The sequence below is a fragment of the Vigna radiata genome, chromosome 8 (assembly GCF_000741045.1).
Source record: "Vigna radiata var. radiata cultivar VC1973A chromosome 8, Vradiata_ver6, whole genome shotgun sequence".
NCBI lineage: Eukaryota > Viridiplantae > Streptophyta > Magnoliopsida > Fabales > Fabaceae > Vigna > Vigna radiata.
In genome coordinates, this window is record NC_028358.1 from 42,187,143 (window position 1) to 42,214,957 (window position 27,815).

Consider the following 27,815-nt stretch of genomic DNA (forward strand, 5'->3'; position numbering starts at 1 on the left):
TTGTCACTAAATTGTAAGAGAATCAAGTTTACATTAAATTGTATTTTAAGAACTAATTTGACATTAAGTTGTATTCTAATCATATGGATATATGTATTTAAAATGAAATAAAAAACTTATAACATATTTCTTGGTGACATTAATTATGTTCGATTTCTTTTAACATGACTTGAAAAGGAAAAAATTAGTTAGGTTTATCAAATGAAATTTAAGTGATATTTAACTGAAAAAAGTATGTTTAAAAAACAACTATTTTTTTTTTCCATCAAATAACCATAATTGTATTTTTTCCAGCTTAGCACGTGTTTAGTGTGGTTGGAAGGAAAAAGGTCGAGAGAAAAATAAAGTAAAAAAAAGAGAAATCAATAACTATTTTATTCGTTCCGTTTTTTAATGTTTAAGTTATACTAAGAAATATAATTAATATTTTGTAAGGATATTTTCTTTTTGCGATAATTTTTAATGGAGTAGAAAATATAAGACTTTTACACGTGTCACTAAATCCTGCTGCCTAAAGCTGAAAATTTTAAATGTTGCATTTGAAGTGTTTGATGAATTGTTTTAAAGTGACTAAGAATGATAGAAGGAGAGATGAAAAGTAGTGATATTTTTTGAGGCAGAAAGTAAAAATAAGTGTTGGCAATGCCAACTGTCCACTAAGGAAAAAGAGGTGAGTGATGATGAAAATGAAAGGATGGAGGATTAGGACTGAGTTGGCTACACACTACACAACAACAAGAGCTTTGATCAGAACACAGCAGAAGCGAAGATGAACAGAACTGAGCCATTTAATGAGAGGTCCATTTACTACTATACTACCATACTATAGCATAGTATGTATAGAAGTTCGCGTTATTGAAGGGATGCAAAAGAGAAAGCTGAAGTGTCAGTTTTGGCGTGCACAACTCAGCAACTTGCACCCCAGAAATTGAATCGTGCCTACACACTTTCTCACCTAAAATCAAAGACCAAAATGCATTAGGAAAAGTGTAACAAAGTGGCAATGTTCAAGGCTGCTAGACACAACACAACCTCTGTTTCTTAACACTTTGGCATTTTCTGTACTTTGAGTTACACATGAGAAAAAGAAACCGCTTCACCTCAGTCTCTGCTTGATTGTTCTTTTTCTTTTTACTTTTTTCCTTTTTTTTTTGTGTTTTATCCCTTCAGCTTCTGGCTTCCGTGTCTGTGTTGAAAGTTGGAACTTGAAACTCAGTTTGGTGCTCCTGACTCCATACACAAACAAACACACTGTCATGCACAGCAACAACACCTATTGCACTGCACCATTTGTCTTGTCCATCTTCTATTGAACTCCCACTGTGCGCGAGTCTCTTGCCACTGTGATTCTGGTGTAAGATCTTGGTTTACCATTCTCTCGCTTTACCTTTATTTTTGTTACCTTCAGCTTCGTATCTGGTTATGCTGTGTTAGATATTCTTTAACCGTTTTTCTCTAGAAAAAAAATGATATTTTTTTCAATAAATTTAACAGAAGGGGTGTGCGAATACTGTTTTTTTTTTTTTTTTTTGGCAATGCGTGTTGTTCGTTTATCTATATATTATGGGTTTAAAAAAAAGGGGTGTTGGGTGTTGTTGGGAACTACACGGAGAGTGAAGTTTGGTGCTTGTCATTTTGATTTGCAAGTTGATCTGGGGCATATTTCTTCATGTGTGGTTGAGAGTTTCACAGCACCAAACAGCATAAAGTTATGATCTTGCCTTCATTATTTTACTAGATATCTGTGATACATTCTGGTGGATTCCTCAGATTTCAGCAGCCTAATTTTGTTTATGATATATTCTTGCAAGTAGCTGATGTATGATTGTTCATTACTATAATAACTCCATATTCGTGATCTTCTTCATTTATTCCATACTTGGCAAAAGATTCTTGTTGTCTACAGTTTTGGTGGTTTTTTCAACTGATACCGAGATGCTGTTTTCAGTTGCAGGTTTTCAAACTTCAACCATATAAAAAAGGAAAAAAAAGAAAGAAAACAAAACAAAACAAAAAGCATTACAAGTATAGATTTAGATATATAAATTGATGCTGGATTTGGAACTTGGAGCTTTAAGGGCACTAGAGATGTCGTTGGTGTGAATCTTTATTGGCTTTTAAAAAACAAAGAAACAGAAAGTGAAAGATAAAGAAATATGGGAAAGTGAGGTGGAGTCAGATTTGTGTCTCTGGTTTGATAATTGTTTAGTGTTAACACTCTGTTGGCTGTGTCCCCTGAGCTGACTCGGTGCGCCCGGGCTCCGTGGGCTTTGCCGCCGACCAAGGAAACAATCTCTTGGTGGAGTCTCTTCCCATTTAAGAGAACCTTTGCTTAAAAAATTGGACTCTCTCATCTCTCTCATTATTCATTCACCTTCTGCCTTGTTTGCTGTAAAGATTCGGTCACACTCTGCACTATTTAACCTTGCTGCTCTAAAACCTTCCTTTTCTCTCTCAAACCACCAAACAAACTTGGATAAATCTTAGTGTGATTTGGCCCTCAGACCTGGGCTTGTCTTCTCTTTCCCTTTCTGAGGAAATTTTGTCTGCTATATGTGTAGGGATGTATATTGGGGCTATCTATGATTTATTGGATTTGGAGATCAGCTACTGAGTAGTGGTAAAATCTGTTTTTTGTTGTTTCAATCGAGTCAGCCTCAGCTGAGAGGAAGCAGATCTTATACTGTCAAGATGAAGTTCATGAAGCTTGGATCCAAGCCTGATACCTTTCAGACTGATGGGAACAATGTTAGGTGAGATTATGAATTTTCTTTATCAGTGTGATGATGTTTTTCCTGAGATGAATTACACTACTTGATTTGATGACGTTCCTCGTTTTTTCATTTACCAAATATGCATAAATTTACACAACCTGATAAGTCTCAAACACGTTCTCCCAATAGTTCTTTCTTTAGCTCCAGTAGTTTGCTTTTGAAGTTGAATAATTGGTAGTGTTTGGATAACACAGAAGAATCAATTCTACCCTAGAAAATCATGGTGGTACCATGAAAAAGTAGAGGCAATTATTTTATTACTCTACCTCCACTATGAAAAATAAATTGATTATTTCTCACCGTGTATCTAATCCAACACACTATGTAAGAATTTGACACTTCCTATTTGTCATGATTTCTCTTTATGTAAGTATGTATACTTCATTCTTCAAGGAGCTTTTCTGTGATCGAGGAGATGTTTTCAGCTTCATTCTTATCTTCTATTTTTAATTGGGACAACAACTACTCTCTTACTATTCGAACTTGAAAATGGCTTCTAGCTTTCATAATGCATGGTATGAGTGAAAAAAAATATGCAAAAAGATAATGTTGGAAAATGTAGCTTATTAAATATTAAATATTACACACATCAACAATAATCGTGCTCTGTACCCGATAGCTATTGACCTGTGGCATCTTTGGTGGCCGCCCTAGCTAGGACTCATACATTCCTTTGATGGTTTAATTATCTTTTTTATCTTATTTTTCTCCATTAACTCCTATAACTACTGTTTTGTAAGTGCATTGTTGCTACACAGGACAATTTATCCAATTATTTATTCAAATTATTGGTATTCTTTTATATGACATATCCTCTAAAACTGTATTCTTGGTATTGTCATATGCAAATTATGTTAATTTTATCATATACTGGCCACATAATTTTCACACTTTCTTTAGTTTTGTCATACATACCCTTTTAGAAACAATATTGATCCAAATCAACCAAAATTTGGAACACAATAGTCAGAGTGACATATCCTAATAACTACTGCACACAGCATCTTTTGCTGTGCAACTGCATCAGGTATGTAAAAAGTAGCTTGAAAGAAGCCAATTAGCTCTCATGCTCAATCCATTGCTCTGAGAAGAAGCTATTTGCAAAGTTTCGTGGTGTTAAAATGAGCTTTCAGAAGCTATTATAATATTAGCTGGATATCCTCTTCATATGAACAAAGGTTTAACATGATAAATATGGCACATGGAAAAAGCTACATACAATAAGAATTTGCATATTGAGCATGGAATCAAATCATTAACTGAGTTTGTTTAGTCCACTTGTGATGCTGAATAATACATTTAAAAAGAGCATACAAGAAAAAGAAAATTAAAAGTCTTAGGTCCTCAATCATTTTTTAACCCGGCCCCCATACTTCTCTGAATTTTTATTTATTTTCCATTTTATGCAACCTTCAGACAGTATTTCTCAAGATGCATTTCATGTGCAGGTATGTGGCAAGTGAGTTGGCGTCAGATATTGTTGTTAGTGTAGGAGACATCAAGTTTTATTTGCATAAGGTATGATTCCGCCCAGTAAACTTATCTAGTCTCCCGCTGAGAATTTTCATATTGGCATTTAATGATTTGTGTAAGTCTGAAATTTCAATTGTTTATGGCAATTTCTGGACAATTACTGACAAAAATTTATACTTTGATATTATGTTCCCAGTATATTATTGTATCATGAGGATGGTTCACTCTTCGATGTTCATTTCCCCGTAGGACACATAAGAGAACAGAAACAAGCTTTTGTTCATTATGGGTTTTGGATTTTGAAGATATTTAGGGGGGTTTTGGTCTTATTTCGTTAAGTAAATTGGTCATTTTTTTATTCCTTAGCACGTACCTAAAGGACATACAGTAAAAAGCTCAATTGGTAAACTACTTGTCTAAATTGCTCTATGATAGGGATTGAATCTATAAGGGCTGTTACCGACCTATGTTAAATTCGCTTTCTAAGGTTGAATTCAACAGTTTTAGTTTCTTTTGTTATGAGTTTAAGCTCTCTAAGATTTGCGAAGAATGTGGTTGGGCCACTATTACTTGAAAGTCACTGTAGAGGCTGAGGAAACTGGCCATATTAGTTACAACTTCAAAATAAACAGTTAAGTAAATTTAGATGCAAGTTTTCATTTTATGTTACTGATATATACCTAATCCTTTGATGTGTAGTTTCCTCTCCTTTCAAAGAGTTCACACTTACAGACATTGATCTCCCTCAACAACGAAGAAAATTTAGATGAAGTTCAGATTTCTGACATTCCCGGTGGTGCAACTACCTTTGAAATATGTGCTAAGTTTTGCTATGGTATGACCGTTACCCTCAATGCTTACAATGTAATAGCAACTCGGTGTGCAGCAGAGTATCTTGGAATGCATGAGACCATTGAGAAAGGAAACCTCGTTTACAAGATTGATGTTTTCCTTAGCTCTAGCATCTTCCGTAGTTGGAAGGATTCAATCATCCTTCTTCAGACTTCAAAGTCTATGTTACCCTTGGTTGAGGACCTAAAGGTAGTCAGTCATTGCGTTGATTCCATTGCAAATAAGGCATGTGTTGATGTATCCAAAGTTGACTGGTCCTACACCTATAACCGGAGGAAGCTTCCAGAGGAAAATGGGATCGAGTCAAACCAGAATGGACTCAGAACAAGACTGGTGCCAAAAGACTGGTGGGTAGAAGATTTATGCGAGCTTGAAGTTGATCTATACAAGTCTGTGATTTCAAATATTAAATCCAAGGCAGTTCAATCCAATGAAGTAATTGGTGAAGCTTTGAAAGCATATGCTTACAGGAGATTGCCAAATTTCAGCAAGGGTATGATCCAGTGTGGGGATGTGTCAAAGCATCGTGTAATAGTTGAAACTATTGTGTGGTTGTTGCCTACTGAGAAAGGCAGTGTTCCTTGTAGATTCTTACTCAAGTTGTTGAAAGCTGCCATTTTTGTAGAATCAGGAGATAGAACTAAAGAAGAGCTGGTAAAGAGAATTGGGCAGCAGCTGGAGGAGGCTTCTGTAAGTGATATTTTGATTCAAGCACCAGACGGGGATGCTACAATGTATGATGTTAGTATAGTACAAAACATTGTTACAGAGTTTTTTACGAAAGATTACAATGTTGAGATTGAATCAGTCGCGGGTGGTGAACTTGAGGGAATAAGAAAACCGGGGATTTTATCAGATGCTTCCAAGCTGATGGTTGCAAAACTGATAGATGGATACCTTGCTGAAATTGCAAAAGATCCCAATTTACCTTTGTCTGATTTTGTTAATCTTGCTGAGTTAGTGTCTAGCATCTCTCGTCCAGCTCATGATGGCCTTTACAGGGCTATTGATACATATCTGAAGGTAATTGTTCTCAATAGGAATAATTTTATTCAATTTGCATTTTCATTTTGGCTTTGATAGTGAGCAGCTTCTACACTCTGGTAAATCCATATAGAAAATTTATGTACTCACTCATTATGCAGTAATATTTTAGCTTCACTCTTTTTTATGTGTTATTAGGAGGTAACTAATTCATTTGCTTCTATTTTATCTTGCTTCAAATTTTTAAACACCACAGGAGCATCCTGGGATCAGCAAAGGCGAAAAGAAGAGGATATGCAAGCTGATGGATTGTAGAAAGCTATCAGTTGACGCATGCTTGCATGCAGTGCAAAACGAGAGACTACCATTGCGTGTAGTTGTGCAGGTACTATATTTTGAGCAGTTAAGAACTGCTGCATCATCCGGCACTAGCACTCCTGACATACCTAGAGGAATCAAAGACTTGAACAATGAATCCAATGGAAGCTCAAGGTCAGGGACAACTAACCCAGAAGATGAGTTGGATGGTGTGGCCACAGCTGAGGAACTGAAAGCATTAAGAAAGGAACTTGCATCATTGAGGCTGAGCAATGGAGTTGGAAACAATGACAAAGATGGAGATATCAAACCTAGCATGGACAAAGCTGTCATTGGCAAGGTGAAAGGGTTGCTCAAGTCAAAAAAGTCTTTCATAAAGCTTTGGGCTAGCAAAGGGGGTCAAGGGGAAAATAGTGGCTCAGACTCGTCAGAGAGTATTAGTTCTGCTAACCCAGAAGAAGCAAAATCTACTCCTTCCAGAAATAGGAGACATTCAGTTTCCTGAGAGTAGTTTGGTTCGTTTTGTTGGCTTTTCTATTATTGCTTCTTTTCTTTCATTTTATTACTAGTTCACCATGACAAGATTCCAACACCAGTGGTTAATATCTTCTATATTGAGTAGAGTACATATAGTTTAAAATAGTGAGTTGTGAAGAATGAAAATCATGTAATCAAAACATCTATCCTATCAATAGTTTTTAAGTTGCCCTTCGCACTTCCTTGAGATTGAAATATCCCAAGATTACAACCGCACACTCCTTTTCTTAGTAACTATTTAAAGGAAACTGATGGTATAAATGGGTATTTACCACTTACCACTTTAATCTAGTGTTATCAGTTACTTCCATGTGTTTTTGCTGAAACACTGACAGGATCTAATGGTCTATTATTTCGTACCTAATATTTGAATAACTTTTTAGTCTGCTATAAAAGATGTGCAAGTAGAAGTAGATTCGTCTGGTATTTAAAATAAAGCTATTGTTTCGGGGGGGATCTGAGAGGCTGCCAGACGACATTTGCATTAACATTTTGTGGACCTGCAAGCTTTCCACTATTCTAGTTTGAAGTCAAACAAGTGGTTTTTGCATATAATTTAAAGTCCACTTGTGGAATCATTAGAGATTCATTCTTATTTATTTCAGTATGGAAGAAAGGAATTAGTGAGTGGAATCCAAAATGTGTCAAAATGTCTTCGATTGAGATAATATCTTAATGATTTCATACTAGTTTTAATGACTTTATTTTTGAGAAATCATAATCATAAAGTAATAGAAAAAACTTAAATTTTGAAATGGAATAATAAAGTTAAACTATGTTAAATCAATCAAGTGACATTAGGTGGCGGTCTGAAATTGTAATTTAATCATCCTTGTTTATCCAACACATATCAGAAGAAACCAACCTGTTCCCTAAAATCCACATAAGCATGCTTTAAAATGCACGTCACAAACATTGAAAATTAATTGTAATCCGGCACTGATTAATCGCATAGCAATCCTTCAAGGTTTGATTAATAATAGTATATTAATTAAATCTAGGTTACTCCTTAGGCCAGTTAATTGTGCCGCGGCAGCTAGTTCAATCAAACTCTAATAAATATTACTAATGCCACCAATAGTTACTATGTTATAATGCTTTTTAATAACATATCTGTTAACTTCAGTCGGTTAATCTTGTACCTTTATTCACTTCGTTTCTGTCACAAGTTGTGATAAGTTTCATAAGCTATAATCCAAAATCTAAAAGCAACATTCGTTTATTACAAAGGAGTGCCAAGATAAAAGCCGTAGAATGGTTACTTGTTACACACATAATACTGATAAAGATAAAAAAAATTGAAAAACCGAAATCATTGTGAAAAAGAGGTTATTACTTAATACTGTACACAAGGCCGTGTTGAAATTGAAGGGGAGGAGAAGGACTTTCTTTTCCAACTTCAGCTGATATTAGATTCAAATAAAAAAGGGTCAAATTCATTGAAAGGTGCCTGTAAGCAAGTAATCATAATATTGCCCAAATTCCATTTGTCTTCCTGATGCATTGAAGGGACACATAAATATATGTATATATATAGCTTGTGTTTGTAGTGAAGATACAGCAATAATAGTCCCTCTATTTCACAAGCTAATTTTGAAATGTGTAGGACCTAATCAGACATAATTATAGTATTAGTAGTATGCAGGGGATATAAAGGGTCCTGCCCTCTCAAATTAAATATCACAGCAATTTGGAACTATTGTGGAGTTCTTAATTTAACCACATAAGATGCATGTATATAAGGCCAAATTCTTAGCTGAGAAAGATTAACCTAATTGGAATCCCATTCTCCATAGACATTAATTTTGTTGGGAAATACGCCAAACTCTTCATGTGGATGCAGATGTGGTCCATTTCGGATAAAGATGCCAAATGCCACGTATCCAACTTCTGACCATAACATCCGATGCCTTTGTGTAGCTTTATACGCCAGCTTAATCATTATCAGCCCTGTGTCATGCATTATCAAACCTCACTCTACTTTTTTAATCAATTGGTATGAACAAGCAAGTTCGGGATGAAAATTATAGATTCATTTCTTGGAAATCAAAGTGTGAAAATGTCTTACTGAAAAGCACATGGAAAAGCGTTGAACAGAAGATAAATCTAGAAACAATTAATATCATATAATAAACTGTAACGAATCACTATATTCGTGACAATACTGGAGCTTCCATTCACATTGATCTGAATAAGGAATCAAGCAAGAACTTGATGGTTGGAAAAATACATATACGTTGATTGGAATCCAATCCAACTATGGAGAAATTCCAACATCTGCGGAGAACCTGAGCAGGCCCAGAACACCCGTTTCTTTGGAATACTATCTAGCCACACATTGTTTCCACAAGACCCTACCCATTAGTAACTCAACCATGGTTGAATTTATATGATATAAAATTGACTACAAGTAACGTTATTCTAATATTATATGTTATATTAATAAACAAATGTGAACAAGGTTGGTTGATTAATTGATGATGCATGCATGTCCCACACTCACTTTATATATGCCCAACTCACCTTTCTTCCACCACATATATAAAAACCTGAATCCTTTCTGCTTCTACACTCACTGTATCAGTCTAGTTGATTCATAGTAAGAGTGTTGTGGAGTGGGTCAAAAGAAGAAAAATATGAGCTGCAATGGTTGTCGTGTTCTCAGAAAGGGTTGCAGTGAGAACTGCATGCTACGACATTGCCTACAATTGATAGAGAACCCACAAGCCCAAGCTCACGCCACCCTCTTTGTGGCCAAGTTCTTTGGCCGTGCTGCTCTCATGTCGTTCCTTTCCGCCGTACCTGCCAACCAAAGATCCGGTACGCAATGTAACCCTATCTATGTATGCATAAAAAACAGTTGCCAAGGTACATATATGGGGATACACGAGTTATGTGCTTCTGATTTTCTCAGAACATACCCAACAGTAGTACAACAATCTTTTAAAAACTTCAAAAGTTTCTACAGTTATTTTACAATTCTTAAGTACTGTTAAAAACACTTGTTTATATAAGAAATTATTATATATAAGAACTAGTTCTCAAGGTTAAGAACCCTTGAGCTACCAATGATGCTTTTGCATCAGTAATCTTTCAAATAGCAAACTTTAAACCTATAATGATATCATAATATCTTAGGCAAACCAGTTCCATATAACCAATTGTTTTATCTTCTCTAAATAATCGGCCCCACGGGCAGTTGTCCAAATTGAAGTGTTACATAAGAAGTGCCATCAACAAGTATTCTTTTAGCATATGTTGTCTTGTCCGGTTAAATTATGATGAGACATATAGTTAAAGTTTCAGTATGCCAGTGCAGTATATAGCAAATCATTTACTACTATATATAATTAACTATATATAGGAGGATTGATGAGGAGCTTAATTATGCAGTGGTAGTTGAGTTTGTGTTTGTTTTTGAGGAAGTTTGGAGAAAAAGTTGTGACATATGTGGTGTGTGTATGTGGCACTGACAGCTTTGTTTCAGTCACTGCTTTATGAAGCAGTGGGGCGTACTATAAATCCAGTGAATGGAGCAGTGGGGTTGTTGTGGAGTGGGAACTGGCAGCTGTGCCAAATGGGTGTGGAGAAAGTGCTCCGAGGTGGTGCTGCGTTCCTCAGTAGTGTAGATGTGCACCATCAACACCATGTAACTGAGAGAGTGATGATTGCAGGTGGAACATTGTGTCACCAGGCAAAGAAGCAACGTGTGGGGACAACCTCCCAGGAATCTGAGACCTTTTATATGGGACGTAAACCACAGGATTCTGCCCCTCAAAGTCAAAGGAACCTCCTTACACTATTCTTCTGATACCTTAATTGTGTTTGTGGGGATTAACATGCTTTTATCAAGCTTATGTTAGTGGCATAATCAAAGAGATATCATACCATAACTAGAGATCGAAATCGGTTTTACCATTTTAAGGATAGGAGTTACTCTTATCTTTTAGATTAATTAGCCCTTGATTATGGCTGTAAATGAGTTGAGTATTTGAATGTTATAACCATGAACTGTGAAAAATATTAATTACTTACATTTGAGTTATTAGTTTGTTCAAATGAGTAAACTTACCTACATTATTGTAGGTATGGTTAACTTCTTCTATCATATTTAAAGTTTCATGTCCAATGTATTAAATAAGATGTATATTGTCAAGATAAATTTTTAACACCAACCATATCTATTGTAGTGTGTGCAAGTCTTCTTTAAATCTATTTCAAAAATTAAATATGACTTATTAAAAACAAACTTGAATTTTATGTGTTTAGTTCAATTGCAAATTAGTAATTTTTATTTTAGGAAAAAAATAAGTTTGCATTTTAACATTATGCATTTTTAATTTAATAAAAACTTTAAAAAACTTTAATAATATATGGATACAAATATGTTTAATGCAATGTAAAACTAAAATAGTTTAGACCTTAATATTTTCGAAATTCAATAAATAAAAAACTTTGTTGACTATTAAAGAAAAAACTTCAAATCTTTGTACATTTGTAGAAGTGTCTCTTTTTATATCTATTTAGCATTTCTCAATGTGAAAAAGATAGAATCCGTTTGACTTTTGAAAAACAGTAGAAAAGTATTGCTCGGTCACCAAACTGAGACAACAAAATATTATCCTTCTGATTTTGAAAAAAAGATTGAGATTTTAGTCCTAAAAGAATGCGCACTTTCAACAAATAAAAGAATATCAAATATATTAAAGCATATATTATAAAAAATAATTAAAATTCAACAAGTTTATTATAGTTTATAGATGACAATTTATTGCTAGACGATAGATAACATAGACAAACTTTTACATTGTGAATGCATTTTAGTTAAATTCTTTTTTACATAAGTAAATACGTATAAAAGGAGTCTGAGAAAATAAATCTATAAAATTTTTATGTTTAAACTTTCAAACTCTAACTTCAATAGTAGAAACTTAAGAATTCAAATTTTTCATTCCTTTTCTTAATTACAATTTAGATCACAGTCTCCTAATCATATTAAAAGTCATGAAATTTCAATCCCAAGTACCAGTCCTCATGCTAACTGTCTACTATTGCTTAAAAATTGTCATAACGACATGTATCTACTAAGTTATTCTCCTAGGTTCATTGGTCAATATTGCTTCCAAACAAAGTTATCTTTGCAACATCTACACATTTTCGTAGCTCTCATTTTTCTTCTTCCGGGGCAGGGAAACAGTCTCGTTCTCATCGCACCCAACTCCGTATGTTTTCAATTGAGAAACAAAATATTTGTACAGGAAAATTAAACAATTGTCCAAAAGTCTAAATTTGATCATGGTAGCTTTCTTAAACGGATTGTTCTCAGTTGCATCTTTGCTATGCTGTCATGATTGCATTTCACTTGTTTACAACAACGAGGATCATAGACAACTTCAAACATATGTTCTCCCACCAGTTAGAAATTTGACAGTTCCAGAAGATATATACTAGGGATTCATACCAAGATCTAAGAAGCAAACTACCTAATGAACAATGATTATTTTATTACATATAGATGTATACAGCTAGCTTAACTAGTCAGCGAAAGTCACCTCTTTTCCTTTGTAAATTGTAATATTCAGACACAGATAAACTATACTACACACGACATACAAGACCACAAAAGATTTCAAAAATGTCAAATGAACACCAAAAGCTAGCAATTAACTCCATTCCATTCTTATTACCTTCTGTGTTATATGTCCACCCGGTGGAAAATAAAGAGAGAGCAGTCAAATAAGATCAGTTCTACACACATGTCAGGCAGCTGGAAGTTGGCGCACGAGAAAGTTGTAATGTATGTGTTCTTAAGCTACAATCCTTGACCTGCCAGATTTATTAGATTCAAAATAGCAATAAGCATTGATACAACTTATCAGAATTAGATAGCTTCAAGCAAACATGATTTGCCTGCATGGTTGCTAACGAGGACAAAAACTCCTTGCAATGTTCAAGCAGAAACCTTTCTTTTCAGGTCACATTTAGGATTTCCGCCACCAAGCAGTTAGTTTCGTCCACCTGCTAGAAATTCAACGTGTTCAGATATAGCACCAGAAGAGCAAACAAATGCTTATCTGTAACCCAAAGGTTAATTCTCCCCAAGCAGTTGCCTTCCATGGAACTAAATGAGCAAGTCGGTTATTGGTCTAGAGCACCAGTAATGTGAATAAAACAAAGGTTCCAATGAGGTTCTAGTCAGTATTTTTGCTACGATTTGGCTGTTGTATAGAGCTAAATGGTGTTGAATGGTCCATGTAACTCACCCAACTTAGTTTAGATGTTACATTTAATACGTCCTTTTCATCATACTAAATAGAAAGTTTACCGAACAAAGCAAAAAGAATATGATGGTGGAAGAAATGAGCCCAGGCAATAATGCATAGTTTTAGAGCACCTATATTATTATCCAAGAAATAGTTTAAGGAGCCACAAATCAACAAATTCAGCAAAGAATGTGAGAATTCAAAACAGGTTAAAGAAAATGCAACTGTCAAGTGTCAAGCCAAATAAAACTCCAAATCGTCTTTTTTTAACAACACGTCTGGAACTACACAAAAGGAGGTAGAGATTAAACATAAATAAAACAGAAATTGACAGGCAACAAACAGCAGCACATCAAATACTGACAATACAAAAAATAGGGATAGCATACCCAAACATAGAAACTAGTATGTATCGGAAAGTTTAGGCCAAACAAGTGACGACAGTTAAATTTAATATTTGTTTCGGAAAAAAGTTGGAATAATATTTACAGGAAAAAATAAAAAGCCTCAATGGGTTTCACACAATTTGACTAATGACTGAAAAAAATGAAAGTATTCCTTCAAACACAAATACCAATTATCAAACAGAAATCAGAAAATAAATTATAGATATATGGGTTTCACGCAGACATTGCACATCTAAACTGACAATTAAAACGTCACCGTACCTGGTAAAGAAACATACAGAAGATATAAAAAAAAAAAAATCACCTTTGAAGGAGAGTATATTGACAAAGCCATTGCCTTCATCACATCAACTACTGACCCCAAAGCATCCTTTAGATTTGATAAATCAGCCTGATAAACAATAGCAGTTCAAAATTTGATAGTCTATTTTTAAAATAGTGCAAAGTATCCCAAAAAGCAAATTACGCTTTGATAGGATATAGGGTAATAGGATAGAAGACAGGGAGAGGCGGGTCGAACCAAACGGTAGGAAGCAGGGGAGCTGAACGGTAGAAGGCAGGGGGAAACAAGCCAAACTGTGGAAGGTGGTGAAGAACTGTAACCGATCGGTTGAAGAGTTACTATCCTAACTGTCAGGAAACATTTAGTATAAATAGAACTATATTCTAGGGAAATATTCAGTATAAGATGGGTAGGAAATATTTATTATAAATAGAGCTAGATTCTATTGTTAGGGTTAGGTTTTTGATTATTGAGTTTATTGACAGGCGGCGAGGGAGGTTATGCTCCCACCCAACTATCCTTGTTTATTTTTGTTTATTCAGAAAATTCTATTACCATTAATAAGAGAAATTCATTCTTTCATTATCTTTTCTGCCTACTGTGATCGTGGATAATTAGGTTTCTTACACAGAAACCTAACATGCTTTCCTACATCTTATTCAATTTAAGCTTCAGCTAATGAAAGATTAAAGAAATAAAGAACTCAAAATTAATTTTCAAACAAATTAGACTAATATGAGCTAATGGAAGTTGCTGTCATGTCGTCTGCTAAACAAAATTGCACGTTTCTTTCAGGTATAAACTTTGCTGTAAGTTGAGCAAGGTATCACCAGTAGTCTAGACAAGAACAACTCCCGTCCTTAAAATGGTGAAACCGATTTCGATCTCTAACAATAATATCTCTTTTATATGCCAGTGATATTAGCTTGGTAATAGCATGGCAATCCCCACAAACTCTTAGGTTTTTTATAATTCTTATAGGTAAACTTGAAGGCGATGCTATTAGTGCAAACGCTATAGCCAGCCTTTCACTGTGGTAAGAAAGGACATCTTCCTTATCTTCTTCTTCTACATCAAACAAAACTTCTGATGTTCTTGGTTTGTGACCATATTCTTGTAATCTTCTATTTATGTCCCCAATCTTCATATATATTTCGTTCGAAAAAGGGTGAGCTTTGTCACCTGTGAGAAATTCATGCATGGCACCATTAATATCCACTAAACTAAACCCAGGCAACTTGTCAACCCCACGATCCTTCATCTTCATCCTCATTCTCTTCATATCATTCCACTGACCAATGCTAGCATACATATTTGACAGAAGAACATAGCTTCCACTTGTTTGTGGTTCTAGCTCTATTAAGTGTTTGAGAGCAGTTTCCCCAATCTCTATGTTGCCATGAAGTTTTGCTGCACCAAGTAAAGACCTCCACAAAATTGCATTTGGTTTCATAGGCATAGCCTGTAACCTCTCCTTTGCCTCCTTTAATCTCCCAGCTCGACCAAGAAGATCGATTAAGCATCCGTAATGCTTAAGATTTGGCTCCATTCCGTGAACACTCTTCATGGACTCGAAAATTTCGAGGCCCTCTTCTACTAATCCACCATGAGAGCAGGCATACATAGTAACTACAATAGTTGCATCACTAGGAACTAGGCCCTCAAGTTTCATCTTTCTATACAGTTCAAGTGCCTGACCCCCATGACCATGAATTGCAAACCCCCCAATCATGGCAGTGTAGCAAAACGTGTCCCTTTCAGTCAGCTGATCAAACAACTGGCATGCTAGATTCAGACTTCCACATTTAGAATACATATCCACCAGCGTAGTTCCCACGACTAGATTCAGTTCAAGATTGTTCCTTAGCACATAACCATGTGCCCAAGCACCCTGACTCAGTGCACCTAAATTAGAACATGCAGTGATTAATGCAATAAGTGTAACTTCATTAGGCTTTCTCTGAGACAACTGCATGTCTCTGAACAAATACAATGCCTCTAATGACATATCAGCGTCTTGTAAACTTGTTGAGTCACTAACATGACTTGCACTTTTTGCGTAGGCAGCCAACATGGTATTCCATATGGCCAGGTCAGGTTCATTGATTTGATTGAACAAATATTTAGACACACACAATTTTCCATATTCGGCATAGAATTTGAGCAGTGAATTGTTCACAAAGTGGTCATAAGGGGGTTGAAGGAATTTTAAAACATGGGCATGAAGGGAAGGACCATATTGGAGCCATGAACCAAAGCCACAAGCCTTGAAGAGGGAGGGAAAAGTGAAGCTATTGGGTTGAAGGGTCTTGTGGACGAGAATCTGGTTATAAAGTGAGAAGGCTAGATGAATTTGGTCCTTGTGACGAGAGAATGAAGAAATGAGTGTATTGTATAGGAAAACTGTTGGGCGTGGGATACGGTTAAAGATGGTAATTGCATAGGTTGAGGAAAATTTGGAGGATATGTTAAGGAGGTGGCTCAGATAGTATGTCTGGAGTGAAAGGCCAGTTGCTACCACTTGAGCATGGGCTTGCTTAAGGGTGTTGAGGTTGTGGCATTTTTGCAACTTTAGGAGAATTGGGTGGTTTGATACGACGCTTCTGGTTTTCATTTTTATGAAACCATCTCACAAAGAGACGAGCAGAACCATGCAACAGTTATTTGCAGACTAGCATTATATCGAGGGGTACAATCCAATTGGGTATGATACGATACCAAATAATAAGGCGGGCTTGCAAATGGAAAATCGAGGAGAAGACTTTCAATAATAAGGAGATGAATACTTCATGAAAGTTTAGACGGTTGTTACCATGGTAGTCGAAATCGCCTTTCGAAACTTAGGATCGTCCGACTCGAAGATCTTCTTCTCCTTCTCCGATCTCGCGTCGCCTGAAAGATCTCATGCTGCCATTTGAGCATGAGGCTGTGGCAGTTTTGCAGCTTTTGACATGAGGTTTAAGATTTGATTTTCATGAAACCAACTTACAAAGAAACGACCAAAACCATGGAACATGCAGACTAGCGTTATATTGAAGGGTATAACCCAATTGGGTATGATATGATCCCAAATAATAAGCTGGGCTTGGAAATTGGAAAATGGAAAATTGAAAATTGAAGAGAAGAGTAAAGACTACGAATTTCATCCAATAATCATAATGAACTGGAGACACAACACAATACAAACAAGGCTGAGAAGAAGGAAGAATCAAACCGGTGCAGAAAAATAAACCATAAATAAAATTATATGGACTCCTGTCTTCGCGGCTTCTTGTATAATTTTTTTTTTTGCTACTTTCTTCTGTACCCATGTATGTTTCTTCCCACACCTCTATATAAAGAAACTTCCCATTTTATTTTTTAATTATGCTATCCGAAAACTAAAAATGACTTTTAGATTATGTGATTTATAAATTCAAAAATAATTTATAAATTGTATAATTTAAAAGTAAAACATTATTTCTATAAATTATGTAATTTGAAAATTTTTTAGATTGTGTAATTACAGAATCAAAAATTACTTTTTAATTCCAAAAATCATTTTAATCCTGAAGTAAAAAATTACTTCTAAATTATATTATTTATAAGTCAAAATTAATTCTTAAATTATATAATACAAAAATTTAAGAAAATAATTTTTGAATTGCACAATTCAAAAAGAATAGCATAAAAAACATTATATACAGATCGAGAAAAAGTTGTAATTATTTTCAATAAGAATTCCCTTCTTAACCAAAAAGAAATATCTAAAGAGTGTCTTTCGAGGTTTAAAAAGAATTAAAATTTCACATTAATCAATAAACTGTAAACAAACTGCTTGTAGCGACATTTAATTTTAAATAGTATTTGATCTTTTGTTTTTGTTTTACATGGAGGGAAGAAATAATACGATATGACTAAACTGAAAAGAAAATTGAATATTTTGTAATATGATGAAAAAAAGTTCCATTTCCTAATTCTGACAAATAGAATGAATGCGTTATTTGATAACAAAACAACGAAAACGGTGAAAAAAAAATCTGCATAAAAATACTTTGTCATATTTTAACAGAAGAAATGAAATATATAAAAAAAAAAATAGAAAGATTAAATTTTAAAAATAAATATATAGTTAAGAAATTATTTATGTTGAAAATAAGAAATAGAAAAGGATGGTTTTGTTTTGAAATTTGATTAGGTCACCCGCTCTTGCTATGTCGTTTGTTTAACTTAGTTGGGTGCAGTCTTGTATTCAATTTTGAATCTTCCCTTCCCACCCCAAACTTTTCAAATTTCTAACAAATCCCAGACATGGCATCTGCGGTTTCCCCCGCGACGGGGCGAGAGTTGTCGAATCCTCCATCGGACGGCATAACCAATCTCCGATTCTCAAATCACAGCGACCATCTCTTGGTCTCCTCATGGGACAAGGTATGTGTGATATGCATGCTCCTCTTTCTCACTTCTTTACTACTTACTTGCTGTGTATGCTATTAATTTCATTCTGTTGGTGTTTGTGTGTGTGGCGCGCGTGTGATTCAGAGTGTGCGGCTGTATGATGCGAGCGCTAATGTGTTGAGAGGAGAGTTCATGCACGCTGGCCCTGTTCTCGATTGCTGCTTCCACGACGATTCCTCTGGTTTCAGTGCCGCAGCCGACAACACTGTTAGACGGTCAATCACTCACACACTCACTCACTCTCTTCAATTTTAAATTTACCCACTTCTGTTGCTGTTGAGATTGTAACCTAGTTTGGTTGTTCCTTTTACTTGAATAACTAAATTACACATTTTTCTTTCTTATATCCTTAAATTACATTAGCTCTCCTTGTTTTTTTTCTTTATGATGGATTAATGTGAGTTATGCTGATTTCATGCTCTCGATTTTTCTCTTCTTGTGTCTCTCAATATCATTGGTTAGGTTTTTTGAATCACAACTGTTGGCATTAATGCTTCAGAAGATGATGTGAAAAAATGAGTTATGGGTTTTTGAGACTTGGTTTTATATTGTGACGTCCAACATTTGATAACTCTATGTTCGAAAGAAATTGCCCTTGACTTTGGAAATTACGTTTCTTTACTATATACTTTGGAAGATCACTTTTTTTAGAGAGACTAATATGCTTCACATTTAGTGGGTCATAGCGTCAAAGAAAATCTATTTTCGTGACTTTTCATACCATTAATTAGTTTTGAATTCCAACTATATTCGTTTTGGGGCTTCAGAACATAAGATGAATACTATTAGTTAAGTTCCAAAACCGCAATTCTGTGTATATAAAACCACATATTTAATCTCTAAATTCCAAATTTTGACAGCACAAAGTTCAAAATTAATTGTCAGTGACTTTAGAAGTTGCATCAAGAAAACACCCTTCGGTAGAGGCTTGTTTGTAGTTGCTGGTTACCAGTGAAAGAGATTGGTTTACATTTAGAAAGGACTAAAATTTAAGACATTTAATCCCTATGATGGAGAAATAAATGTAATTTCTAAAAAAGGGGAGATGAAGTGTATTTTGAACATTTCTGAGCGGAAAGAGGGCATTCATCTCTATGTAGAGGGGAGAATAACTCACCCTTTATATTATCATGCTCCAGGCTTGTCTTCAGCTCCAATAAAGAGGATATTCTGGGTAGGCATGATGCACCTGTTCGTTGTGTTGAGTACTCGTATGCTGCAGGTTTTTCCTCTCTATCTCTATAATGCTGACCTCATCTCATCTATGGTTCATTGTCACTTAATTCATTGCTTAAAAAAGGATATTTACATCTATCTTTTCTGTCACTATAGGCCAACTGATCACTGGTAGTTGGGACAAAACGCTGAAATGCTGGGACCCTAGAGGCGCCAGTGGACAGGAGCGCACACTAGTTGGGACATATCCACAACCTGAGCGTGTGTACTCTCTCTCACTGGTTGGACATCGCCTGGTTGTAGCAACAGCTGGAAGACATGTCAATATCTATGACTTGAGGAACATGTCTCAACCTGAGCAAAAAAGAGAATCTTCATTGAAATATCAAACCAGATGTGTTCGCTGTTACCCTAATGGAACAGGTAAATTTTAATTAATGGCTAAAATACGCAATCATATATTTTTCTGAAGATGACGCACTATTTTTTTTTTTTTGTTTCTTAGCCGAGATAGTTGTTAGTCTTCATACTCAAATAACTGCTTTGTGCAGGATATGCACTTAGTTCTGTCGAGGGCCGGGTTGCAATGGAATTCTTTGACCTCTCAGAGGCTAGCCAAGCGAAAAAGTATCCATTTCTCTCTATACGTCTATGTTCTCCCTTTCAAACACTAATATTATGTGATTATTTTGAACTTCTTGTTGCATAGATAATAGTATTTTAGTGCATATGAAAAACAGTATATCTTCCGTAACTTCTACCTATTGATGAGTTTTGCCTGACCATCATGTAGATATGCTTTCAAGTGTCACAGAAAATCGGAAGCTGGAAGGGACATAGTCTATCCTGTAAATGCAATTGCATTCCACCCCATGTAAGAGCTCTTCACCTGGATTTTATCATCTCCATGAATTGAGGCACTCTAACAAGTATTTGAAAATTGCTTGCTTAGTTGGTTCTCTAGGATTTACAGTGTCAATAGATGTAGCGTGTATCGTTCAGGAATCCTGTTGAGAAACATAAGTAAAAATATAAATTACATTAGAAAGAATTCTTAATCCCTTGTGACTTAGAGGTCATAAATTTAAATCTTGAAAACAGTATTTCCACTTGTGGGATTTTAGCTAGTTTGCACTATCCCCCTGGACTCTCTCCTTGGTGGGACCTTGAAGAGTCACCATTTTTATATTAAGAAAAATTTCTTGTTTAGTTATTTTTCGTTTAAGTAGATGGAGTTGATTTCTCCACATATGTAGTTTGAGCATAAATACATGTAGTAGATGAAAGTTCTTTTTCCCTTCTTTCATATCCTTATAATTTCAAGAGATCCAAAGATGAAATGCTGAGACACCCGTTTAATGGAGTTTGGAATTAAAGGGTGTTGTCATCTACGCCTGTTAGGATTATCAACTCTAATGTTGACTTAGTGGTTATTAACAAAACCACCTTATAAAAATGTCTGCAGATATGGCACATTTGCCACGGGAGGTTGTGATGGTTATGTTAACGTATGGGACGGAAACAATAAAAAGAGGCTATACCAGGTTTATTCCTTTTTGCTTTGGGTTTAATTGAGTGACCAAATTTTCTTGAGGTAATTGGTGAAGTGACTAAATTTCCGTTTTCTCTTCTAGTACTCTAAATATCCAACTAGCGTTGCCGCACTTTCGTTTAGCAGAGATGGACGCCTGTTGGCTGTTGCATCAAGTTACACTTTCGAAGAAGGACCTAAAAGGTATGTTTTGCATCTAATTATCTGTCTCTCTTATACGAACTAGTTTAATTAACTTTGTTCATTGCATTCACAGCAACGAATCGGATGCTATTTTCGTTCGTAGTGTAAACGAGATTGAGGTGAAGCCGAAGCCCAAAGTCTATCCGAATCCTCCAGCGTGATTCCTGATGGTCACTGTGTTATTTTATTTTTTTTCTTCATTTCTACTGTTGCACTTCTTCCTAGTGAACACCAAAAACTAAATGTAAAATCGCTAGCTTATTGTTGGGCACGGGTCACTGTCAATATGCTTTCCTATTGATTTGTCTTTATCCCCGTCAAAGTAAATTGAAATTGATAACACCCTTATCCAGGTCAGGTGCAAAATATGAATTTTAGTGTTCACGTTTGTTCTCTAACCATGAACTTTGCCACTTTTCATTTGTTTATTCCCTCTCCTTTTTCCTTGGATGATAAAAATAAAATAAAATTGAACCTGACTAGTCAAACAGAATTGTTGTACTTCCACCTCAATTTTCGGCATAGAATTAAAAAGAAACTTGCCATATAAAGGTCAACGTGTGATGTTGATCAACTAATGGAATCCAGTTAATCCTTATTCAACTAAAGATAAAATTGGGGGATGACAGATGTATCCCAATTGCAAAAATCAGAAGCAAAAGTAGTGAGCCCAACAGTAACAAGTGCTCTTGATCTAGTTGGCAAGAATGCCATAACAAAATTTGAAGAATTTATGCAAACGTATGGAGAAAAATTGTTTATTATTTATTAAAAGAAATATGGATACGACTTTTTCCTGACACGGCAAATTAAAAAGAACGTTAGCCAGGCTGCAATAGTGGCAGGAAATAGGGCTCGTGTTGCTTTGTGGTTGGAGGCTTTCTTCTTTTTCAATCCCAATTACCAGTCCTCACGCTAACTGTTTACGATTGCTTAAAAATCGCCTGTTTGATTTTGGTGATAACGACATCTATCTACAAATACATCTAATTTAGAAACTAGGTTCATTGGTCAATATTGCTTCCAAACAAAGTTATCTTTGCAAGATCTACACATTTTTAGTTTTCATTTTTCTTCTTCCGGGTCAGGGGAAACAGTATCGTCCGTATATTTTCAATTGAGAAACAAAAAATTTGTACAAGAAAATTAAATAATTATCCCAAAAGTCTTAATTTGATCATGGTAGCTTTCTTAAACGAATGGTCCTGAGTTGCATCTTTGCTATGCTGTCATGATTGCATCTCACTTGTTAACAACGAAGTTCATAGACAACTTCATACATATGTTCTCCCACCAGTTAGCAATTGGACAGTCCAAGACGAATAATAACACCGATGATATGCAAAAATCATGTCTCTGGTTGCTAAAACTACATTGACAAAAAACAGTAAAGACATATACCAGGGATTCAAATGAAAAGATCTAAGCAGCAAACTACCTAATAAACAATGATTAGTTGATTACATATAGATATATACATAGCCACCCGCTTTTCCTCAAATGACACAAGGTAATTGTATACAGCTAGCTAACTAGTGAGCGAAAAGCCACCTCTTTTCCTTTGTAAATTGTAATATTCAGACACAAAGATATACTACACACGACATACAAGGCCACAAAAGGTTTCAAAAATGTCAAATGAACACCAAAAGCTAGCTATTAACTCCGTTCCATTCTTATTACCTTCGGTGTTATCTCCACCCCGTGGAAAATAAAAGGCTGGGAGTAGTGTTAGCATTAAGAGTGAGCAGTCAAATAAGATCAGTTCTACACACGTGTTGTCAGGCAGCTGGAATTTGGCGCACGTGAAAGTTGTAACGTATGTGTTCTTAAGCTACAATCCTTGACCTGCCAGATTTATTAGATTCAAAATAGCAATAAGCATTGATGCAGCATATCAGAATTAGATAGACCTTCAAGCAAACATGATTTACCTGCATGGCTGCTAATGAGGACAAAAACTCCTTGCAATGTTCAAGCAAAAACCTTTCTTTTGAGGTCACCTTTAGGATTTCCGCCACCAAGCAGTTAGTTTCTTCCACCTGCTAGAAACTCAATGTGTTCAGATATACCACAAGTGCGAACAAATGCATATCTGTAACCCAAAGGTCAATTCCACATGGAACTAAATGAACAAGTCAGTGATTGGTCTAGAGCAACAGTAATGTGAATAAAACAAAGGTGTCCATGAGGTTCTAGTCAATGCTTTTGCTACGATTTGGTTGTTCTATAGAGCTAAATGGTGTTAAATAGTCTATGTAACTCACCCAACCTAGTGAGCTTAGATGTTAGACTTAATCTGTCTACATATTAGATGGAAAGTTTACTGCAGAAAGCAAAAGAATATGATGGTTGCAGAAATGAACCCAGGCAATAATGCATAGGTTTGGAGCACCTATATTATTAACCAAGAAATAGTTCAAGGAGCCATAAATCAACAAATTCAGTAAAGAATGTGAAAATTCAAAACAGGTTAAAGAAAATGCAACTGCCAAGCATCAAGCCACAAAGGAATTCCAAATTATTGTCTTTTTTTAACAACACGCCTGAACATTAAATTGCCACAACTCAAAAGGAGGAGGTAGAGCATAAAAAAAGTAAAATAGGCATTAACATGCAACAAACAGCAGCACATCAAATACCGACAACACAAAATAAGGATAGCCTACCCAAACATAGTAACTAGTATGTATTGGAAAGTTTAGGTCAAACAAGTGAATATAGTTAAATTTAATATTTGTTTTGAAAAAAGTTGGAATAATATTAACAGGAAAAAAAAAAAAAACATCAGTTGGCTTGCCACAATTTGACTAATGACTGAAACAATCAAAGTATTACTTCAAATATCAAACAGAAGTCCGAAAAATAAATTATAGATATATGGGTTTCATGGAGACGTTGCACATCTAAACTGACAATTAATACATCACCATAACTTGTAAAGAAACATACAGAAGAAATAAAAAATTAAATCACCTTTGAAGAAAGAGAGTATATTGAGGATGCCATTGCCTGCATCACATCAACTGCTGACCCCAAAGCATCCTTTAGATTTGGTACATCAGCCTGATAAACAATAACAGTTCAAAATTTGATAGTCTATTTCTAAAATAGTGTAAAGCATCCAAAAAAAAACAAAAAAGAAAAGTAGCACATACTATTGCTTTTTCAACAACTGGAAGACGGAGTGTACTGGCCTTCAAAGCTTCAGTTGCTCCAAGCAAAGAACTGGAGTGATCTCTATCTAGAAGGGCCCATTCCTCCAAATAAGAAATCTATACCCAAGCAAAATAAACTTTGATTATGAATAACAATGATGATGATGATGATAGAACTAACTGATCAACTGACTTGATGAATGCTGATTACGATATCAACTCAGGTAAAAATAACATTTAATTCTTACAAGATATGCTTCGAAGTCACAGATTAAATTGCTATAATATTATCAAATAGTCAAATTTGCATCAATTCATAAACAGGACATGCACTTCAACAGCAAGCAATTATTTATAACAGAAAAGCAGTACAGATTGAAATGTGAATGTTATCAAGCTACACCTTTCACAAGTTACATTCATTGCACAAGAGACATTATTTTAAAATTGAAAACGCTGAATTATACCTGTCCTTTAAGAATGGAAGTTAACTTCAACTTTTGCCTCAGTAATACAAGCTTGACTCTTTTAAGTATGACTGAATGCCGAAGTTCTGAAATTGTTACCCATGCATTCCATAAATGTCTCTGCCATAATAAAAATAATTTAGGTCAAACTATAGTTATTAGGAGGTGAAGTACTGTAATTGCTATCACCCAAAAGCATAGGATTGTCATCCTAAAGGAGTAAAACATTTCACAACAGGCCAAAATAAATGTGCATGTAGATAAAGATTTCAGAACACTAATCATGAATAAAATTGCTGAATGTCACTAAGACCTGTACATTTCTGGGGCCTACAAATTGATGTAAGAAAGATTAAGTGGTGTCAACTTCCTTATATACCTGACTCATAGATGAACAAGATATTAGGTCAAGCTATTTACCAAGAGTCTTATGCAAGGTACACTTCCACCTTCTATTTTCTGTACATATACTTAAGTGTACGAGTATTCAAGACACCCTTTATCCCTGCATTTTATATGTTCTTTTGGTTCACACGGATAGAAGGTAAGAGTTTACATTTCCGTTTGAATCACTCCTAAACTTCTACTTGTAAGAAATTGCGAACTTGAACCAAATATGGAACACCACTACCTATGCATTTCTACATGATAACTTTTCGCAAAACATCATCCTCATCAAGTCACTAGCAACAAAGATAACTTCTCATCAACCTTATTTAAAAGTCCACACCTTTCTCTAACAAGCCTGCCACAATCTATCTGCAATCATAATTCTTTGAAATCTTCAAGCACTTACAAGCAATGAACATAGATGAACTATCTACATTTTCCAGGCTTTGATGCTACATTCAAGAAAAGTTATAACTATAACAATTTTCACCGTCTTAGTCGATCAGTATTTTGTAAGCTAGCGTATTTCCTTGAAAATGAGGCATTACATTGATCTTATGATCTTAGCAGCCTAAACTTCCAGCACAGTGCATCTCAAATATAGTTTTCTAACGCATTCCTAAGCACATTATATTCTATTGAGTGTTACAAGTGTGACCTGTTAATCTGAATCACTCCACAAAACACGCTACAATATAAAAGCACTAAACAATACAATTACCAAAATAACTAACAATTAGACACATTAATGTCAAAAACAGATAACAACAACCACAATACGTACTAAATATGGCCTGCCTTATTACACATTTAACCATACCTCAGCATTTAGTTTCTGCACCATAAATGTAGCATCCGCCCTAGCATTCACGAACCGCCACTGAACATACCGGTTATACAGAAGCCTCAATGTATGTGCATCAAATATCCGATCTTCCCCAATCTTCCCTCTCCGCACATCAGCAGAGAAGCTAAGAATGGATGGTGAGTTACCCGAACCACTATTGATGGCGCTGGCAACTGTGCTTCTCACCCTAGCAGGACTAGGCATCCCTCTTGAAGGAGAGGATCCAGCCCAAAGCTTACTCGGCGAAGCAGGCCGAGCATTCACACTCCCCCTAACAGGAGAAGCCACAGTTCGTGGCGACAACATAGGACCATCACTGTTATATCTTTTCAACTGAGCATTTTTGTTTGGCAACCCAATCCTAGAAGCAGGGCTGGTGGACAAGGGTGAACCAGGGTCCTGCAGGCGACGAAGCCGACTATTGGTTTCCTGCCAAAACCTGGCAGACATGACAATGCCACGAGGTTCCTTAGGGCCCTTGACAGCCCCGGAAGAGTCGTGTGCTCCGGAAGTGCTCCCAGAGGAAACACTATCAGTATCAGAAGCAGTGAGATCACAAGACATTGAAGACTTACTCACCAAATTCCCACCACCACCGTCATTATTATTATGATTATTAGCATTGGTAATAGAATTATTATTAGCATTACTATTACCCTTCAACAACTCAACTTTCCCCAAATCCAAACTCAACCCTCCTAACCCATCAAAAGAAGCCCTTCTCTTTTCACCTTCCACCACCATTGACTTCTGCAAATCCCTCACCACTTTCCCAAACCCATTCCCAACAACCTTCTTCTTATCACTGATATCCACACTCTTGGAAAGATGATCCACTTGCCTGGTCCTCGCCGGCCACCGATGCTGATCCGCCGGCCTTGAATTCTCCCCCTTCACTGGAGTGGCCCTCCGTCGCTCCGGCGTCGCGGCCTTCCGCGGCGGAGGGGTGGCGGCGGTGGCTTTGGTCTTGCTAATGGGCAGCGAAAAGGCCTCTCCTTGAAAGGAAACCGACAGGCTCCGAGTGGAAGTTACCAGAAGCTTTGCCGCCTCGGGAAGCGGCGTTGAGGGGCGCGGGTGGCGACGGTCCACCGATTGGGAACGCTTTGGTACCAAAGGGGTAGAGGAATTGGTGGAATGAGAAAGAAGAGGGGAAGGGAATCGTCGAGAAGAAGAACTTGTCGTTGATGTTGAGGTTGAAGTTGAAGTTGTTGTTGTTGTGGTTGAAGAAGGCGAAGGTGAAGGAGAGTGAGACATGTACCTTGAAGAAACTTGCCTACCCTTTGGTCTTCTGGGTATGGTGCCATTGCTGTTGTTGTTGTCTTTCTCAGAAGAGGTCAATGGGTCTTCCGAAATGGCAGCCACCATTTCCTAAAGCTTAGAACCTTCCCTCACATTGCCTCTCTCATGAGGGTTTTCCTTTTCTCTTACCCCAAAGCTCAAATCTTGACCCTGTTTTCCACCCTGCAGATCAGTGGGTGTGGTTCAGATTCAGCATTGAGAGGAACAGTGAGTGAGTGAGAGAAATAGCGATGCAGGGTGTGGGATTTTGGAGAGAAAGAGAAAGAGAAAGGGAAGTAGGTGTTAATTAAAAAAGAGAAAACAAAAATAAAAATAGAAATACAGAGAGTGTGTAATATAACGTGTAGAGTGGAGTGTTCCACAGGTGAGTGAGTCTTTGGAGAAACGTTATGAGGTGTTAATGTTAATAACTCTG

At 36.0% G+C, this 27,815-nt stretch overlaps 5 protein-coding genes across 15 annotated transcripts; 3 read left to right on the forward strand and 2 right to left on the reverse strand.

The window, feature by feature from the left end:
• Positions 1 to 808: 808 nt before the first annotated feature.
• On the forward strand, positions 809 to 7,225 carry LOC106772618 (BTB/POZ domain-containing protein NPY2). Of its 3 annotated transcripts, none has more exons than XM_014659136.2 (5): positions 809 to 1,354; positions 2,562 to 2,753; positions 4,223 to 4,292; positions 4,947 to 6,122; positions 6,340 to 7,225. In XM_014659136.2, the coding sequence occupies exons 2-5, from the start codon at positions 2,692 to 2,694 to the stop codon at positions 6,904 to 6,906; spliced, it is 1,875 nt and encodes a 624-aa protein (XP_014514622.1). In that variant the 5' UTR covers positions 809 to 1,354; positions 2,562 to 2,691; the 3' UTR covers positions 6,907 to 7,225. The 3 variants fall into 3 exon arrangements, with proteins under 3 accessions (XP_014514622.1, XP_022641417.1, XP_022641416.1); XM_022785696.1 differs by lacking the exon at positions 809 to 1,354 and adding an exon at positions 1,535 to 1,708; XM_022785695.1 differs by lacking the exon at positions 809 to 1,354 and adding an exon at positions 1,965 to 2,391.
• Positions 7,226 to 8,905: 1,680 nt separating this feature from the next.
• On the forward strand, positions 8,906 to 10,997 carry LOC106772384 (LOB domain-containing protein 38). Of its 2 annotated transcripts, XM_014658770.2 has the most exons (3): positions 8,906 to 9,758; positions 10,415 to 10,540; positions 10,613 to 10,997. In XM_014658770.2, the coding sequence occupies exons 1-3, from the start codon at positions 9,575 to 9,577 to the stop codon at positions 10,747 to 10,749; spliced, it is 447 nt and encodes a 148-aa protein (XP_014514256.1). In that variant the 5' UTR covers positions 8,906 to 9,574; the 3' UTR covers positions 10,750 to 10,997. The 2 variants fall into 2 exon arrangements, with proteins under 2 accessions (XP_014514256.1, XP_014514255.1); XM_014658769.2 differs by having other exon boundaries at positions 8,913 to 9,758; positions 10,415 to 10,997.
• Positions 10,998 to 12,223: 1,226 nt separating this feature from the next.
• Positions 12,224 to 17,195, reverse strand: LOC106772385 (pentatricopeptide repeat-containing protein At5g43790). 5 transcript variants are annotated; one of them, XM_022785698.1, is made up of 4 exons: positions 14,129 to 17,195; positions 13,913 to 13,999; positions 12,901 to 12,956; positions 12,224 to 12,764 (listed from the first exon to the last, which is right to left on the reverse strand). In XM_022785698.1, exon 1 carries the CDS (start codon positions 16,503 to 16,505, stop codon positions 14,718 to 14,720), a length of 1,788 nt encoding a protein of 595 aa, XP_022641419.1. In that variant the 5' UTR covers positions 16,506 to 17,195; the 3' UTR covers positions 12,224 to 12,764; positions 12,901 to 12,956; positions 13,913 to 13,999; positions 14,129 to 14,717. The 5 variants fall into 5 exon arrangements, 4 of the variants coding, with proteins under 4 accessions (XP_022641419.1, XP_022641420.1, XP_014514254.1 ...); XM_022785699.1 differs by having other exon boundaries at positions 12,901 to 12,959; XR_001376580.2 differs by having other exon boundaries at positions 12,224 to 12,956; positions 16,704 to 17,188.
• Positions 17,196 to 18,048: 853 nt separating this feature from the next.
• Positions 18,049 to 21,637, forward strand: LOC106770811 (mitotic checkpoint protein BUB3.1). The gene is made up of 9 exons (XM_014656622.2): positions 18,049 to 18,301; positions 18,413 to 18,543; positions 19,468 to 19,550; positions 19,661 to 19,927; positions 20,056 to 20,131; positions 20,298 to 20,378; positions 20,970 to 21,048; positions 21,139 to 21,239; positions 21,313 to 21,637. Exons 1-9 carry the CDS (start codon positions 18,182 to 18,184, stop codon positions 21,398 to 21,400), a joined length of 1,026 nt encoding a protein of 341 aa, XP_014512108.1. The 5' UTR covers positions 18,049 to 18,181; the 3' UTR covers positions 21,401 to 21,637.
• LOC106772719 (QWRF motif-containing protein 2) lies at positions 20,438 to 27,780 on the reverse strand. 4 transcript variants are annotated; one of them, XR_002669460.1, is made up of 7 exons: positions 26,075 to 27,780; positions 24,865 to 24,984; positions 24,398 to 24,514; positions 24,216 to 24,305; positions 23,174 to 23,284; positions 22,923 to 23,087; positions 20,438 to 20,511 (listed from the first exon to the last, which is right to left on the reverse strand). XR_002669460.1 is itself a non-coding variant. In XM_014659283.2 (6 exons), exons 1-6 carry the CDS (start codon positions 27,464 to 27,466, stop codon positions 23,007 to 23,009), a joined length of 1,911 nt encoding a protein of 636 aa, XP_014514769.1. In that variant the 5' UTR covers positions 27,467 to 27,779; the 3' UTR covers positions 22,647 to 23,006. The 4 variants fall into 4 exon arrangements, 2 of the variants coding, with proteins under 2 accessions (XP_014514769.1, XP_014514770.1); XR_001376618.2 differs by lacking the exon at positions 20,438 to 20,511 and adding an exon at positions 22,074 to 22,608; XM_014659283.2 differs by lacking the exon at positions 20,438 to 20,511 and having other exon boundaries at positions 22,647 to 23,087; positions 26,075 to 27,779.
• Positions 27,781 to 27,815: the final 35 nt, after the last annotated feature.

What these genes read in the sequence shown, in the direction of transcription:
- LOC106772618 (XM_014659136.2), top strand. Translation starts at nt 2,692, where the DNA reads ATGAAGTTCATGAAGCTTGGATCCAAGCCTGATACCTTTCAGACTGAT. An exon ending in ACTGATGGGAACAATGTTAG is followed by an intron (nt 2,754 to 4,222) that starts GTGAGATTATGA and finishes TTTCATGTGCAG; the next exon opens with GTATGTGGCAAGTGAGTTGG. An exon ending in CTATTGATACATATCTGAAG is followed by an intron (nt 6,123 to 6,339) that starts GTAATTGTTCTC and finishes TAAACACCACAG; the next exon opens with GAGCATCCTGGGATCAGCAA.
- LOC106772384 (XM_014658769.2), top strand. Translation starts at nt 9,575, where the DNA reads ATGAGCTGCAATGGTTGTCGTGTTCTCAGAAAGGGTTGCAGTGAGAAC. An exon ending in ACCTGCCAACCAAAGATCCG is followed by an intron (nt 9,759 to 10,414) that starts GTACGCAATGTA and finishes TGGCACTGACAG; the next exon opens with CTTTGTTTCAGTCACTGCTT.
- LOC106772385 (XM_022785698.1), bottom strand. Translation starts at nt 16,505, where the DNA reads ATGAAAACCAGAAGCGTCGTATCAAACCACCCAATTCTCCTAAAGTTG.
- LOC106770811 (XM_014656622.2), top strand. Translation starts at nt 18,182, where the DNA reads ATGGCATCTGCGGTTTCCCCCGCGACGGGGCGAGAGTTGTCGAATCCT. An exon ending in ATAAAAAGAGGCTATACCAG is followed by an intron (nt 21,049 to 21,138) that starts GTTTATTCCTTT and finishes TTTCTCTTCTAG; the next exon opens with TACTCTAAATATCCAACTAG. An exon ending in TTCGAAGAAGGACCTAAAAG is followed by an intron (nt 21,240 to 21,312) that starts GTATGTTTTGCA and finishes TTGCATTCACAG; the next exon opens with CAACGAATCGGATGCTATTT.
- LOC106772719 (XM_014659283.2), bottom strand. Translation starts at nt 27,466, where the DNA reads ATGGTGGCTGCCATTTCGGAAGACCCATTGACCTCTTCTGAGAAAGAC. An exon ending in TGCAGAAACTAAATGCTGAG is followed by an intron (nt 24,985 to 26,074) that starts GTATGGTTAAAT and finishes TTATTATGGCAG; the next exon opens with AGACATTTATGGAATGCATG. An exon ending in CTTCCATTCTTAAAGGACAG is followed by an intron (nt 24,515 to 24,864) that starts GTATAATTCAGC and finishes GCTTGGGTATAG; the next exon opens with ATTTCTTATTTGGAGGAATG.